Source organism: Empidonax traillii, unplaced genomic scaffold (genome assembly GCF_003031625.1).
Source record: "Empidonax traillii isolate 1590-97213 ecotype Southwest subspecies unplaced genomic scaffold, ASM303162v1 scaffold591:size1139884, whole genome shotgun sequence".
Lineage (NCBI taxonomy): Eukaryota > Metazoa > Chordata > Aves > Passeriformes > Tyrannidae > Empidonax > Empidonax traillii.
The window spans coordinates 522-16,745 of NW_020955784.1; the positions used below are offsets into that span (position 1 = coordinate 522).

General features: G+C 41.0%; 1 protein-coding gene across 1 annotated transcript; it reads right to left on the reverse strand.

The window, feature by feature from the left end:
- Window positions 1-6,475: 6,475 nt before the first annotated feature.
- Window positions 6,476-14,318, reverse strand: LOC114064896 (glutathione S-transferase 3). Its single transcript, XM_027898321.1, has 7 exons — window positions 14,134-14,318; window positions 13,561-13,667; window positions 11,636-11,687; window positions 10,771-10,903; window positions 8,924-9,065; window positions 7,777-7,908; window positions 6,476-7,237 (listed from the first exon to the last, which is right to left on the reverse strand). Exons 2-7 carry the CDS (start codon window positions 13,645-13,647, stop codon window positions 7,094-7,096), a joined length of 690 nt encoding a protein of 229 aa, XP_027754122.1. The 5' UTR covers window positions 13,648-13,667; window positions 14,134-14,318; the 3' UTR covers window positions 6,476-7,093.
- Window positions 14,319-16,224: the final 1,906 nt, after the last annotated feature.

The window sequence follows — 16,224 nt, forward strand, 5'->3', positions numbered from 1 at the left end:
TCAAGATTAATCTATTCCTGCTTTTGAGGTCTTTGGTATCAGCACTTGAGTGAAAGAGTTGTTTCAGGAACAGTGACCACAGAACAGCATGTGAGTGACTGTTGTCACTTTGTCCCCTCTGCAGTCTCAGATGCTGACTATGGCAGCAATAGGCTTGACGGCAAAGAAAAATGAAAGGAAGAGGTCCTTGATTTGAGGTTCAGGGATGAGTGGTCAAGCAAAAGCATTCTGATGCTTTTTGGATTTGCTAAATGTGGCCACACCCGTCTTTGACTGTTGTTCCCCTTCTACACATTCCTGTTTGACAGAAAGACTTTCCCCTTTGTTTTTATTTTGCTTCCAGCACAGCCTTTCATAATGTAATTACAAAGCTCCTTTGACATCTGAAGGTATTGTATCAGTGAGGTTACTGCCATCTGTAACTTGAATAGCTGTTCTGAAGCTCTAGAGCAGAAAAGAAAATAAGTTTCATTTATACTTGATTTGTTAAGCCACACCCATGAGTTTTCAGGCAGCGGGCATGGGGCCCAGGTGCCACTTAAAAGATCTGGGGTTGGGCACAGGTATATTTGAAATGGTGTGTATACCATGCCCTGGCATGTCAGGTTCCCACAGTGCTCTGTGGACACACTTCCTTGTGCTGTAGATGAGATCAGTTCAAAGTCTTCTCGAAATGTGCCTTCGTGCAATCCTCACAGACCACTACAGAGCTGGCTTGGGGGACCATGCCTGATTACAGCATCCTCTCAGAGGTGAGCACAGGGCACATCACTAACTGCCACTAAAGAATTAAACACAGGAAGGTTGGAGGATTCTCCCCATGCTGCTTATTGCACTCCTAAACTGAAGTACGCCACGACTGTGATAAAAATAATTAGAGTCCAAGTGAATAGTTAAAACAAGTCATGGATCACTTAAGCTTAGATTTGCTGCAAACTTTCAGTGACCGCTCTGGTTCTGTCCAGGAAGCTTTACTGGCTGCCCAAAGACAAGGTTAACCAAGCCTGTAGTCACCCTCATGCATATTTCTGTAAGCTGTTTGGCACTCAGCCAGACCACTGGCACAGAAAAGTCTGATTTACACCCATTGCACTGCTGGTGAGGGGAGCTTAAATGGAGAGCTGGTTTACAAAATGCTGTAATTTGTACTGTTTAGTGTTTATTGATCTAAGTATCTTGGTATGGTCAAAGGGCTGATTTATCGAGGCAAGATCAAGGTTTCAAAGCCAACTGAAAAATAACTTTAGTGGTACAAACTTCATTGTGAAATACTTATCTTAAATAGTTTACATATTATAATGACTTCATATTTGGATCGAAACTTGTGTATCTTTCCACTATCTGGTCTCTGGTATGTTCTGGCAAACTTTCTAAGACTCCCAGTTTATGTGCATTGTTATAACTAAAATTACTACTAATCTAAACTTAGGTTTGAAGAATCTTTTTATTTTCAAAAGAAGGTATAATGAAGTAAAGTGGAAATTTCAATCCTATTTTTGTCTGATGTTGACCAATTATAAAGCTGGATAACAATTTGTTTTTTTTCCAATTAAAAATAATTTTTACAATAAAATAATTATAAAAATTGATCACTTGAACAAATTCAAAATCAGCTCTCCTCCTGTAAAATTTTTTGGGGGGCTTGTTCTGGTCCTTTTAAAATAAAACCAGATTTATTTATACTTTTCAGACAATAGGTTTTATTGGCAACAAGTCAATTTCTTCTCTTATAAAACACTTTTGTTTTCACTGAAGTTTTTTTTTCCCTGGAGTTCATCAGAATTTTTATAAGACCCCTAACCCTAATATAGATTTCAGTATTAATTTATCTTCGAAGACAAATATTATCACCTTCCCTTAAACACTCTTATACAGATCTGTAAGCAAAAAAAAGAGTCAGTGAAACAAGAATAGTGACACATTATTTATACAACCTAGAATTATCCCACCTTTAAGATGCTCTTTATTCACTGTTTGGTAGCATGTTCAAAATTATAAAAATAAATGGGCTATAATGACATTTATAAGTAATGATTTAACTGTGCATTTAACTTTCTTGCAGGTAATGTAAAACAGTTTGTGAAAGGTAACCTGGCTTCTTCTCTAATGAGGTTTTCAGCATTAGACCCATTTGTTCATGTGCAAGGTTGCACAAACCTAGAAGAACAAAAATCAAGGTTTAAGTCAGAAGAGGGGTTGAAAAATGAGAGCAGATAGAACCTGGCTTCACTTCCTGGTAAAAAAAAAAATTGTTAATGCTACAGTTTCTTCAGCTGGATTCATCATTGCTTTGTTGGCTGACAAGCTGAAGGAATTTCTTATTTGTGGCAATGTTGCTTACTCTTGCTTTAAAAGCCTAAGATTGATAAACAATGCAACTACTAAGAATAGGGGTGGGAAAAGTTCTAATCACAAGCCAACAAATAAGTGTCATCTGAAGGTGGCTCAGGGCTGATGACAAGGAAGAAGGCACTTTCCTAATGGTATGGCCTCAGAGAAAAGTATGTGCAAGTCAGACAGTACAAGCTTACAAGGCAAGGTATAAAACCATACAATGATTAGTAGTGGGATAATCTGCCTTTCAGAACTTAATCTTTCTGCACTAGGGTGAGGTCAAGCTCTTTTTCTCTTACCAGAAATGACAACATTCCATTCCATCTTCCCTTGGGTGATGTTTCCAGGTGTGAGATTAAATAGTTCTGCTGCAGTGTAGAAATTGGTCTGAAAAGGAAAGTAGTAGTTGTAGGGCAAGCAATATAAACAAATCTGCAGCATAACCGAAAAACTGTCCCCAGTTCTGCATTAGATTAAGTGATGCCTATAGCTATGTAACTCGTGGGTAAATGTTAGATTTTGATGTAGAGTTATACAAAGATGCTCTTTGAAAATTTCCACCATAGACCAAGGTCACATTAGCTTTTTTGAGTGCCAGTGCCATGCTGGGAGCTGGTATATGGCTAATATTCACCATGTCCTTCAGTATCTCCTCCTCTGAGTTTCTGCTTCTCACATCAGTGGGAATTCAGGCAAACTGCATTTAACTAGACTAAATGCATCCTATTTATTCATTCACAGCATACTGATTTCATTCAGTGAATTTCAACTTTCCTCCCTATAGTCAATTTCTTTTTTTTAATCTTCTGTGAATTGTGCTATTTTTAGTTTTATCTCTTTCATAAAAATGTGAAATAGTGAAGTGCCATGGATCTAATTGCTGTCTTCATCTACTTAAAATGTAGAGGGACCAGGACCAGGCTTTCCTCACAGGGCCATAGTGAAAGTAGGAGAGGCAACAGACACAGGCTGCAGGACAAGAAATTCCAATAGACAGTAACAATGAAAGTTTCTCAGGTCAAAGCCTGGAAGGGTCTGCTGGTGGTATGTATATATATGCTTTTCTCTGCCCTGCACTGAGGTGGCTTGCAGACGTGCTTTCAGTCAGAAGCTGGGAGGTTAGACGTGCCTTCCAGATAAATCGTCATCTGGTGATATTATTTATTTCTGCTGACTACAAAAGTAGTCACAGTTAGAAAGTGGGCATCCGGTGCTTAGAGGATTGAAGTTACTTTACCAGGCTTCAGGCCCTTCAAGTCCGTCCCACGGAGGTGGTATTTTTCGGGCTGTATGGCTGAGAATTGCTCCGGGCTGCACCATCTCCATCCCGCCAGTGACCAGGGAGGGCACTTGCCGTAAGAGCAGAGCCCCACCTGGGGGCAGGAAAAGTAAGGTCAGGCTAATTCCATGCCCACAGCTCCTGCAGTGTTGAAATGGAGCCCGGGAACACGCCGAGGAGTTGCCTAAGAATGAAAATTTCCCCTACAGCAAACAGAAGAGTTTTTCCTACGAGCAAGACTGAGGTTTAATGCAACTCCGAATTTCGGGTTCCGAGTGCAGCCTGCCGAGAACTCCTCTGCACCAGCAGTGCCCAGGCAAGAACGAAGTGTTCAGCTCCTACACACCTCCTGTGGAACATGAACTTCCCCCTCCTGGACCTCAAAGCTGTGACCACACACATGAGTAGCTCCAAGGCCACCAGCAGCTCCCAGTTATCCCCACGACCCGTTTGGAAACCTGCTGAGAGACTTACAAGCTTATTTGTACCACATAAACCAGTAACTGAGGTACTGAGTGTTGGCACCCGGGGGCTCAGCAGGGCTCTGTGAGGGAGCTCCGTGCCAGACACTGGTGGTTCCACTTGGCTCCAACCCACCCAAAACAGGGCAGGGCTGAGCCCACAGCCGAGGTGGGGGCACTTCGGGGAAATGTGCTTAAGATGGGACACAACACTGCATGACAAAGTGTGAGGGAAAAACAGCCCTGCGAATGTCAAGAGGAGATGGAGGCAGGGAAGTAGAGGAGTTGGTAACAAAGGAGGGAAAAAGTTGAGTCTGGGAAGGAGTGGGAGGAAGCAGTTCAAGTCTTTGTTTCTCACTGTCAAACTATATTAATTGGTAATTAATTAATTTTCCCCAAATCAAGCCTATTTTGCTTATGGTGGCAATTGGCAAGTGATAGTAAGTGTAGTGGTAGCTGTCAAATGCCTGCTGTAAGCAGAGTGAGGAGCTCTCCGGTCAGTCTGGATAGTTTTCCCTGAATTTGGCATCTTGCTTTCTTTTGTTAGTGTTGCTATAGTCAGGTGAGAAGAAGAGACACCAGAAGCATGCAGGAGATATGCAAAATCCCTATAAATAGCTGATCCTTCTTTTGCACCTTCAGAGGTGCTCAGATAGTAGGGTTACATTGGAATTGCAACCTACCAAAATATAAGCAAACACAATGCAGAATAATCTATAAAGATTCCATACAGGCATTAGAAACCATAACTTGTAGTAAAGCCTATATCCTGTACTCACTATTAAATAAAAAAATTAATAATTATCCCAGTGTTTTAACTTGAACTTGCAATTCCATGGACAGAGTGTTTTAAACCAGAACAGGTTGTGTAGGATCACAGCCTTTACCCCCACTAAGCACAACTTGCCTGACTATCAGAATGATGCTGCAGGCTGATTTGTACATAAATAGGTCTTACCTGAGCAAGGGTTGAGGACAAATCCCAGTCCTTCTTGGAAAATACATCAAAACTGCCCGTCTAATGCCTAAGTCTTTGTGACAATTAAAACAGTTCCTGAGGTTATGATGCATTCTTAACTAATTTTGAGCCAGGTACTATTGGGCCAGCAACACTGAAAGATATAGGAAAAACAGCAACAAGTCTGTATATTTTACTTGCTTGTTACTGTCTTGAAGGCTGGTAACAGAACTGAAATGCTCTGATGTGTCCTGAAAGCATTACTGAAGTCAGCCAACAACCTAAATAGTTACTCTAGAGTGCTATACCAGGACTCAAGGATGCTCAGTATGGGCATCTTTCACAAAGTGCTATAGTCTAGTAACTGTGGTGGTAGTGGATCAAGGGTTGGACTTGATGATCTCAGAGGTCCTTTCCAACCCATCTGATTCTGTGATTCCATGAAGTTAACTCTGTTCCAAATACATACAGAGCTGATGACAAGGCTTCAGTACCAACTGATCTTCTGCTCACATCCATTGTTGCTGTGCCATACCTTTACTAAAAAGGTATGACCATCAGCTATTAGCTTACCACCACCAAGTACTGGTAGAGTCACCTCCCGCATTTTCTGCATCTTTGCTTGTGGAACTTTTGGACAGCATTAAACCACAACTTTCCTCATATTATGAAGAAAAATGTCACTTAGCAAAATTACAGAATTTTCCAAACTTTTGTATTAAACTGAGATTAAACCAAGGACTAAACTGCAACTGCAACTGACATTAGGAACGCAGGTGACTGATAAGATATTGCAGATCAGTACAAACTTTGTATACCTGGAAATGAAGGAAAAGTGTTTGTAGTGCTGAAAACTTCAGTCAGACTGAAGCTGAGGAGACTGATGAGTTTTCAAGTGGGCAACTTGTCTATCCAATATCAGATGAGTGTGCTCACCGCAATCCAATATCCAGCAGCATCTTATTTCTCAACCCATAGCTAATACAGGAATAAAAGAGTGCCATTCAGGATTGAGCACAAGTCTTTTCATGTAAGTTATGTCATTAATATAGAACTATAAATAACAGATATAAACCCCCAAGATAACATCCTGCAGAGCAGCTTTTCAAGGCATAAGTGCCATTTGTTGAAGTGATTAAAACATTTTAAATTCCTTTGTCTAGTTGTCTGTGGAAACTACAGACTTAAAAAAGAGGAAAAGAAACATTTTGAGTTTGGCTGCTACTAGGCCTTAGATAGGAACTACATAAGGTTTGTGTGATGGTTTACTACCTCTCCTTCACATCTCCATTCTTTTGTGTATAAACACAAACAAAATATAGCTTTGCATGAGGCATATGTGTTAACAAGGACCCTGTTCATATAAAATATAAGTAATTTATCCTCCAAGAAAAGTAAACATTTAGTTTGCAAGCCCCAACTTTCATTCATGAGACAACAGGACAATGAGACCACATAAAAAGTTTATTTGATTAGAACAGATCCTCTAGATAGAGTGGTTAAACAAAAATACCATTTAGCAGTAAATTTATTTCCTAATTCAGTAATAAAAGTATAGCTTAATTATAAAGGCACAAGGCACAGGCAAGGCACGGATGTCCAGTAGAACTGGCAAGAGAAACACCTCCCTCCTACCTTCTTTAAAAAACACTTGTTTCATTCACCAACAGTGATATTAAAAACAAAGGCATAAATTGGAAGCAATCATCATATAAAAATCTGATCTGGACCTCAGAAATCCTCAGAAGCAGCAGAACATGCTGAAAGCTGTCAGTCACTGGCTCACGTTTCTCTTTTCTTCGCTATTTCACACACCATTCTTGCTGCCACTTCACTTGCTTAAAATTACCAGAAAAAAAAATCTCAACATGAAGGAAAAAACAGGCTAGTAATAAAGTGTTATAAAAGATACCTGCCTACTGTATTTTGTCTGAGTGCACCAGGCATTGCCCACAGAAAGGCCTCTCGAACCCCCCTTTGCCTTCCTGCGCAGTGTAACTGTTTGTGTGTGGCCTGGCCACCCTCTCAGCCCGAGCACAGCTGTGCTCTGGCCCCCGCACACTAATTCGCTTTCACATCGTAGTACATGCGCAGAACTCTTCTCACAGTCTCCACGTATTTATCATCAGGAACAGGCTTCCTCTGGCTTCCTGGCTCTAGGAATTTCTTGATTGTGGGGATGCTGCTTATCCTTGCTTTAAATGCCTAAAAGGCAAACAGTAAGTAGGTGGTATTTAAAAACCAGAAAGTAACACAAGAAAAAAACCAATTTTACTGATTTGTGTAACGTCCTTTAACAAGTTGTACATGGAGACAAGACAAGGAATACAGTTCTAGACGTGGATGAATTTTACTCCCCCTCACTTCGACGCTGTTATTTTCCACAGTAATAAATCAGCCCTCTTGGGATAAAGTGGAAACAGTTATCTGTGATTTCTGACGTGTATATTACTCAAATCAGTTCTTGTGATCCAGAAAATATTTTCTGCTTAAAGGTATCACTGAACTGGTGAGAAGAAGAAAAAAAAAGGGGGAGTGCATTTCTTCAGATGTGTACAGGATTTATTCTAGAAAATAACAGATTCTCTAGATGAAATATATTACAAGGCTCTTCCTAAAGCAAGAAGAATGAGACTACAGTGAAAAGGTGACAAATGCTTCATGTAATTATCTACACATAACATACTTGGAAATATCATTTATCACATTTACAGACATATGAGCATATTGTCAGTGCAAGGTACCTGTAACTGAGGAAAGCCTGAGAGCACATCTGACTTCTTCTCTTCTACCATTAAAATGGCTTCAAGAAGATGAACATCTGCCCAGCTTAAACTGTTGCCAACCAGAAAGTCCTGCCCATGGTCTTTCAAAACCTAGAAATGTCATAGATTACAATGTTCAGATGTGGACAGCCAGGTAGGGTTCATGTTTCCAAACCACACAGGCACACCTTCTTTGATCTTACTGTCTCCTTTTCACCCTTCTGTCCCATGCAGTTACTAGTTGAGGGGGATGTGTGCCCAGTGCCTGCAGTCACTCTTCATTCTGCAGCTGTAACCTAGAATGCTAGACTTTTTCTCACCCACTGTTCCTTCCTATAGCACCACATAACCCTGTGTACTGGACTACAAGGTTAGATACCTCCTTGGTATTCACACCTTTCAAGCCTAATAAATCTTCAATTTTTCTGTATGCAGTTACAGCTTCAGCGGAAAACCAGACAATGTACAAGAGAGGTGATCAGACTAAAACACCAGGGCTAAGATGTAACAAGTGGAATCTAGGGAAGAATGCACTCTGACAGCCACTACACTGGCAAAGTAGAAAACTGTCTTCTTTTTACTCTTTAAAAGAGAAGCAGCTATTCCAGCCGGATCATCCTGTCTTGCGGATATTAGTTATCAGCAAGAGTATCTCTGGAGTGCTGTCTCTCTAAGTATCAAACTTAGAAAAAAGTATCAAGTTAAAAAAACACCAACATTCCAGTATGGCTTAAGCAGCAGGCTTAAGCAGATTCCAGTATGGCGTGAAGACAGCAGTGACAGCTGTGTATTGCTGCTGAAGTGTTAAAACAAAGATGACAATTAGCACTGCTTTTGCAAGGTGAGTTACTGTGGTGAGTTGATCCTGGCTGGACACCAGCTGCCCATCAAAGCTGTTCTATTGCTCCCCTCCTCAGCTGGGCATGGGAGAGAAAACATACTGGAAGGGCCCAATTTGTCTCATACTGCTCTGACCTCCTCCTTGTCTCACCAGCCTGCAGACAGTATTATGTCCTCCTTTAAAGTACTGAACTGACACTTTTGTTTCTTCTGCCTTTGGTAAAATACCCGTTTTCCCATTGCCCTCCCCCCCAGAAAAATGGAAGAAAATGACCCTCCTACACACCTTTTCATATGCTGGGAAATACCTGCTTGTTGCCTTTTGAACAATAAAAGCACGTTGTTTCTCTTTATCCTCAGCCGATAAGAAAGGGAACATCATAATGAAGCCCATGAGGTCATCAGTTCCTCCAACATACATATCGATCCTTGAAACCAAAGCACAGAAAAATATTAAATAAGAAGGCACCTCTACAAGTAGAATTTTCTTAGATTTGTGTTATGAGAGTAAAAATTGAAATTCCCATTCCCCTCATGAAAATTATTTTTGCAATTAAAAAAAGTATGTTACACTCTGAGTCTCACTTGTATTTGTAGTGTTGTAGGCCCTTTATTTGCCTCATTGGGCAGGATTAAACAGGACTGTACAGAGGTTAAAAAAGAGTAAATGTGGTGTTACAGATGACTTCAGAATCACCAAGGAAATACACACTACCATAAGAACTCATCTCCAATTGCCTTAAGCCTCTGGCTTCAGGGTTTCATCCAAAGTCCAAGTGGTGCCAGCCAAACAGATTAATAATAGGGCTGGACATCTGAAGCGTACCAGGTTCTGCTTCCAGCTAAATTATCAGTACAGCAGTTCTTTGGACTGTCCTTTTTATCCATTTTCCCAGAGCTATGAGAGCCGTTTTGTACTGCAGAGTGGGCTCACATTTAAATTAAGTTCTCATGAATATGGATAAAATATCTGGTAAAACAGTCTGATAAAATCTTTAACCGTCCTTTATTGTAAAAGATTTGAGTTCCTGCTGTGTAATAAGGCTAATAATGGTTTCTGCTGTCAAACAACAGCTCCTCACAAAGCCTTCGTAAGACTGAACAAGCTCTGAACAATAAGAAGCTATCAGATATTCCTGCCACTTTTTATGTCAGTTTCTAGCCTGCATTTATCCAATCTTCCAAAACTGCTCTTCCTCACTGTACCTCAAACATGGAGGTACTCACAGCAAGCCTTCCTCGAAACAACAATGCTTCTTGCCTCCCTCCACTCCCTGCCATGGCTCACCCAAAACCAAATCAACAAGTGTATTTGATTTATATTTGCGGATAAGACAGCAGGAACAGGTTCCAGCCTAAATCTAAAAACTCGACGGAAGAGAATTCTGTTTGAAAGAGGAGGTATACATGGAATGCAAACTACAGGAAATGAGGGTTGGTAACAACACAAAGAAGCTACGAGCTATGACTGAGGTTCTTGTCTGAATACTTATTCTCTTTTGTTACTTGCCAGAACCTGCTTCAGCCAATTCCTCCAATCATTTGCGATTGGAATAGGAATTTGCAAAGCCAATAGGAAATGGACATTTAAAATGCTACGTACTGAGGTAGCCCAGTCACATTTCTTTCCTTCACAGTCACAACATTAACCTGGATTTAATTTCACATGAAAATAACAGCTTTTCAATAGCTTTTATCTCTTCTTTCCCCAGCTCCCGAGGACCTAAACCACACACTTTTTTCAGTGCAGTGGAACATCACGCGATCACAGATAATGTGAATGGCAGATCTTACTTTGCAGCCAAAATTTAAAAACTGTTTCTTTCCCAAGTTTTCTGTTTACTAAAGTAGTTCAGCATTTACATACCTGTCACCTCTCAAATACTTGTGTCAAGCTGTATTAATCTTTCATTAGAGCACAGTAAACCCCTGACTCTAATATTTTATGTAAAAATAACGTTAGAACAAATTTTGTTAGAACAAATCAATTGTTTTGCATCTAACCATGGCCTCTCAGGTTCACTACCAGCTTTGTGTCACTGAGGCACAGAGGTGATTCTCTGTGTATGCAAGTATGCAATTAATTCTAGATAGAGCTGAGCTACTGTAATAAATTCAAGAACTGTTACATACAGGGCTCTTTCCTTCAGGTCCTTCCCGTAGAGGTTGTACTTTGCTGCAATGTAGCTGAGGATGGCTCTGGTCTGCACCATCCTCATCCCATCTATCTCCACCATGGGCACTTGCTGAAACAGCAGGGATCCACCTAAAGGAGAAGACACACATTATTTAACTGATCTGGTAACTTCATGTCAGATTTCTTGCTGTCTTCAGAAGATTTTAACTTTTATGGTGAGCTTGCTGTGGGTAGTCATTGTATTAAACTGGAGTTCTTCCATGCACACAATAAATTACAGCAGATGAATTTAACTGCAGAACACAATTACTGTGGATTAACATGCTTTCTTTAAAAAAATGTAAGTGAATTTGCAGTCAGGACTGGGTACAGCAGCTTTTATACTGAAATTGAAATACATTGGAGACAACCACGCTAAACGTATCAGCTGAGTAACAAGTGTCTAATTCTAAATAATGTAAAAAATTCTGTTCCATTATTTGAATCCTATTTGAAGCAAATGTCAGATTCACAATGTTCTGTCTTATGGTGAGTATTTAAAAGCTAAATCAGGACATTCAACAAAATTTTAGGACACATTTTTTCAAGTTAGTGGAGCACAGGGTAAGTTTGCAGGACCAGGTGGGACAGGAAGACAAATGGAGAACAAAAAAACCCAGAGCTGAGAAACCCTCCATGTTGGAAAGACATTAAATTTTCAATTGCATCTGTCTGCACAGGAAAAAAATTAGACTCTGCAGCTGCTTACAGCTCTCATCTTTACTGTGGAGAAAAGAAAATCCCACACAGTCTTCAAAGACCTCACACATCTCCTCTAATTAAAGTCTGGTCACTCTTTCCTGACATTCCATGTGGACTCACCTTGCAGGAGCTTTTCATATTGCTCTCGGGTTTCCAAAAACTCTTCTTCAAACTGACCAAAGAAAGTGAAGAAGGAGAAGTAAGCATCTTTTCACATTTCTAGAAAAGGTAAACTTTTTAAGCACCTTAAAAGGAAGAGATTATATATTATGGTCCCTTCCATACCAGATACAGCTCTAAGGGAGAAAACACCAAGGACAGAAGTGTTGGTAAAATCTCTTGCGACGGTCATATTTGGTAAATGCTGCTAAAGGCAACCCTAGCAGAAGAACAGGCAATAAGAACTGCAGTGAGGATGGTTTGTTTGGTATTGAACAGGCAATTCATTGTGAAACAATCAACAATACAGTCTAGGCTGTCCTTAAGATGCTCTCTGGAATGTGGGAAAAAAGCTCTGCTGTGGGATATTTGGATTTGGAAGCTAGACAGGAACAAATCTTTAGGAAGTTAAAGCTTTTACAAAATAATGTAATAGTTGTAAGCCCTGAAGGAAGTTTACTACAAAAGCATGTTTAGGATACCTAAAGATGAATTATTCACAATACGAAAACCAAAAAGACACAAAATTCCCTGTGATCAGAATGATGTAGTTATATTCAGTATGGTTGAGGACAGCTGGTCTAATCAGTGCTACTTACAGAGAAACTGAGTTCAAGATTAAGACACCAAAGTTAGACATTTAAATGTAAGTGTCTGCATGCTATGGTCAATGCAGAACATGGAGACTACAAAATTACTGATGTTACCAATCCCTAGATGCCTAGCTCAATCAGCCTCTCTCATATCTGTGCTAGTTATGTTAATAATTAAGACTTGCTATATGAGGTAAACCCCAGAAGATTAGGCCCACTAATACACTGACAGTGTTGAACATAGCAAGGGTAATCACAGTCTAAAACTCAGAACCCAGGTTTCTGCTGATGAGAAGCTGGGAAAAGAATATCCCAGGGAAAAATGGAATAACTGGTACCTGTCAACAGCTTTTTTTTTTTTAATTAGAAAAAAAAAAAGCAAAAATGAAACAAAACAAAACAAAAACAAACAAACAAACAAAAAAATAAAAAGAGAGGAGAGAGGGACTTAACACATAGGAACAAACAATGCAGGGAAGCAGCCAGCTGTGTCTTCTGTAAGGCCTTTAAAAAAAGATTAGTGGTCTTTTTGAAGAATCTGTATTCCTTAGCTCAGTACAGGAGCAACTGAATGCACTGTAACAGCTTACTGTATAAAAGAGGATACTCAAGGCAACTACTTGTCTTTTCTGTCCTCAGACTGAATTATCAGTTTATCACCAAGATAGACAGCAAATGAATAAGTAAACTATATGCCATCAAAAAATATTTTCAAGTGGTGTCTTGCTTCTCTGTTTTACCCAAATATTTTTCCTCCTGCTCTGAGATTTCTAATTTCTCAACATAAGTCAGTTTACTCACTTCGCCCTGTTAAGCTTCATCTAAATGATGCAAACAAAACACAATATATTTGGTGCTGCAGCTGACTGTGGAGGATGCAGCCAGTGGAGTGAAAAACAAAATAAAAATTTCTGTGTGAGCATCCAACTGAAAACAGAAAGACTAGAGAAAGCACATTCATTGCTGTTTTACTTGGCACAGACAACACTTGTCATGCCAGGAACACATCTCTCAGCTCAGAAGCTCCGGGTCAGTAAACAAATGTTTAATTAAGGCTTACACATTGTTATGTTAAGCAAGAAACTAGTTTACAGTGTTGCTGCTCGGAAGACACGTAACCTGAAGACATGCTTTTGTGTGCCTAAAGTAAGAGTATTGAACTACACTGAATAGCCAGTGCTCATGTACTACTGTGTCTTGGGATAGCTTTTCTTTCCCGCTAATAACCTGTGATCTGCCTCAAAAGGCAAGCTTACCAACATGCAGCTAAGAGTTAAAAGCACTAAAACAAACCTCGACCCCGGCTGCAGCTAACAACCAACGAATCGACTCCATCTTGCCTCTTCCATTAAAGTAGTAAAGCTTCGGTTTTCCAGACATGACTTCAAACTTCCTGTTACCTAAAAGAGTTATAAAATATAATTAGTTAATAATTAGAAGAAAATCTTACGGCAGGTGGAATAATGGTTCACAGGTCACTCACGTAACAAAAATTTAAATTACTTTTGAAAAAATATTTCAGCAGAGTTTCAGTCTAAAATGATTTGGTTTGACTGCTGCACAGTCAATTCAGACTATTTCATAGACTTTTCATCTTCCTGAAATTCAGGAAAATCTCATAGGAGATATGTGAAAAAAATTAAACCCCACCACTAAGAAAATCCTCAAAACTTTTAGGAAATATAAGTTTTAGCACCAGAGTTACACAATCATCACTGAAAGCCAAGTCTTGATCAAAGAGGAGAAGGGACAGCAGACAGGTTTTCCAAAACTAGCAGTCCTTGTATCACAGAATGCTAAAAGTACCTAAACATTAATACTATACATGCTTAGGTGAAGTACGAGACTGTATTTTCAAGCCTCTAACTTTTCTTTCTAGCGGTGGTGATGCAGGGTAAGTATGTGATCCAGAATCAGTAGAAGAATGGCCTCTTTCTTCTGTAATAATCCAGATTAAAAACCAAGAGATTCAGTGTTGCAGTACTGATCCTTCTACGGGTCACATTTCTTTCTATTAATAAACCCTGTTGCTAAGCAAAACTTTACAGACTTTTCAGTTGATCAAATACATCATGCTTTGCAAGCAGCATTTTAGTTTCTTTAATGTCTTCATAAATGAGGCTACTAATTGTTATTTTTCTAATTGACTAGTGTTTAGGTCTCAGCAGGAATTAGATTCCACTGTAGAGCCATAAGCCAAGAGAGCAATCAAATGTCACCATACTGGCATTTCATGTGCAGAACTTCATAACAGTAAGTCCTTGCTGCAACTGAGAGCTGTTTTCCCTCTAGGGAGATTTCTTGTCGCTTCAATCCACAGTTCAGGCAACACTGGAAAAGAGGCTGTTGGCATGCTAACAATAAACTCCAGTTTCCAATGTTCCAAGAGCTCCTTCATAAGCAGAGGGGGAAAAAAGCCTTGAGCACGCAGGAGGCAAATGATCTGCTTGTTAGCCAACAGGCAAGAAAAATATGAGACTGCATCACACTATGGGAATTCAAATGAGCCAGGCTATTTGGCCCACGTCTGCTTAGGGGCCTCCAATTGCTCCAAGGTAAATCACTGGGAATAAAACATTGCCAGGTAGTATCTGTACTCCTAATAAATATAGTGGTTCATGAGAAACACAAAAAGTATCAGTGTGAACCACATGAAAGAACAGCATTAAACAGAAGCTGCTTGTAATACAACTAAATTCACAAAATTAGAAAGAAAAAAAAAGCCAAAGGTGATTTTTAACTTGTAGTTAAAAAAATTAAACAAACAGAAGAGTCACTTTTCTTCAGTGCATCCTCCTGAGACCTGCTCCTAGCATGCCAGCAGGCAGGTCACAGGACATGGGCAAGTCACACATTGATGCAGTAAAGGCAAATGGATGAAAAAGGCCTAGGGGGTGCCTGTCTTGTAAATACTGGGGCATCAACAAGCTTTGGATAGAGCTGTAGCATTCTGGTTCCTAGGACTGAGCTTGCCATGCAAAACTGGAAGAGAAAGTCCAACTTGTGAACTGAAATTAGATGGAAAGAGCACCCCGGGGATGGGCAAAGAACTTCTCCCTTCCCTGCTCTTCTCACCCCAAGGAGGGAAAGCGCCAGTTTGCAGCCAGGAGCCACAATCGCAGGTAGACTGCTGACCATTCTCAGCCTGACAGCTCAACAGCAGAAGAGACTTTGGGAAAAAAGGATCTGAATTTACTCCCTTATGATTTATGAAGGCCATCTGGGCTAACAGGGGGAACAAGGGAACAATAAATATCAGTGCAAGAAGCGATCGCTCCCACGCTAGCTACGGACCAGAAGGACATCGGTGAAGAGGCCCAGGGGACCAGCTGTTCCTGGAATGTCTCGCGAATCCAAGACTCCAGGGCCCGATTTCCCTGCCTGCTTTCAGCCCTCCTCAGTCCAGAGCGGCCGCTGTTCTCGCCCGTACCTCGGAACACCGACCCGGGCACATCCCTGCTCAGGTGCGACAGGCGGCACCCCCGGGCCATCGGCTCCCCCCTCCGCTGGGGACAAGCTCTGGGCTCACAAGAGATGGAGAGTGGTCCGTGTTGTTACATGGGGAGCCATCGCGCTCCGTGACCGGGAGCCGATCCACGGGTCAGGCACCGAGTGCCAACCTGAGCCCGGAACAGCCCCCCGCAGCACCTGAGCTAACCGAGCTAAGAGCCCCGGAGGGCGAGGGGATCGGGAGGAGAGAGCTCCCAGCCCTGACACCGGGCACTGGAGCAGCGCCCACACGCGAACGCAGCCCGAAAACGCAGCGCACCCACCTCCTCCGCAGCCGCCGCCGCCGCCCGGCCCCGCCCCGCGCCGTGACGCGTCACGGCGAAGCGAGCCAATAGAAAGCCACAAATCTGCATATTTCGCAAAGGCCTCTAGAAAGAACCATAACCCCACAAAAATCCTTAAAAATTTGTCACGGGTCTGTTTCGGAAAGTTTTGTCGCCATGCAGA

Bases quoted from the DNA above. Each gene is read 5' to 3' on its own strand.
- LOC114064896 (XM_027898321.1), bottom strand. From the start codon at position 13,647: ATGTCTGGAAAACCGAAGCTTTACTACTTTAATGGAAGAGGCAAGATG. The intron at 11,688-13,560 runs GTTTGTTTTAGT...TTCTTTGGTCAG, and splicing joins TAGCTGCAGCCGGGGTCGAG to TTTGAAGAAGAGTTTTTGGA. The intron at 7,238-7,776 runs GTACCTTGCACT...TTTGCCTTTTAG, and splicing joins CAGGCTTTCCTCAGTTACAG to GCATTTAAAGCAAGGATAAG.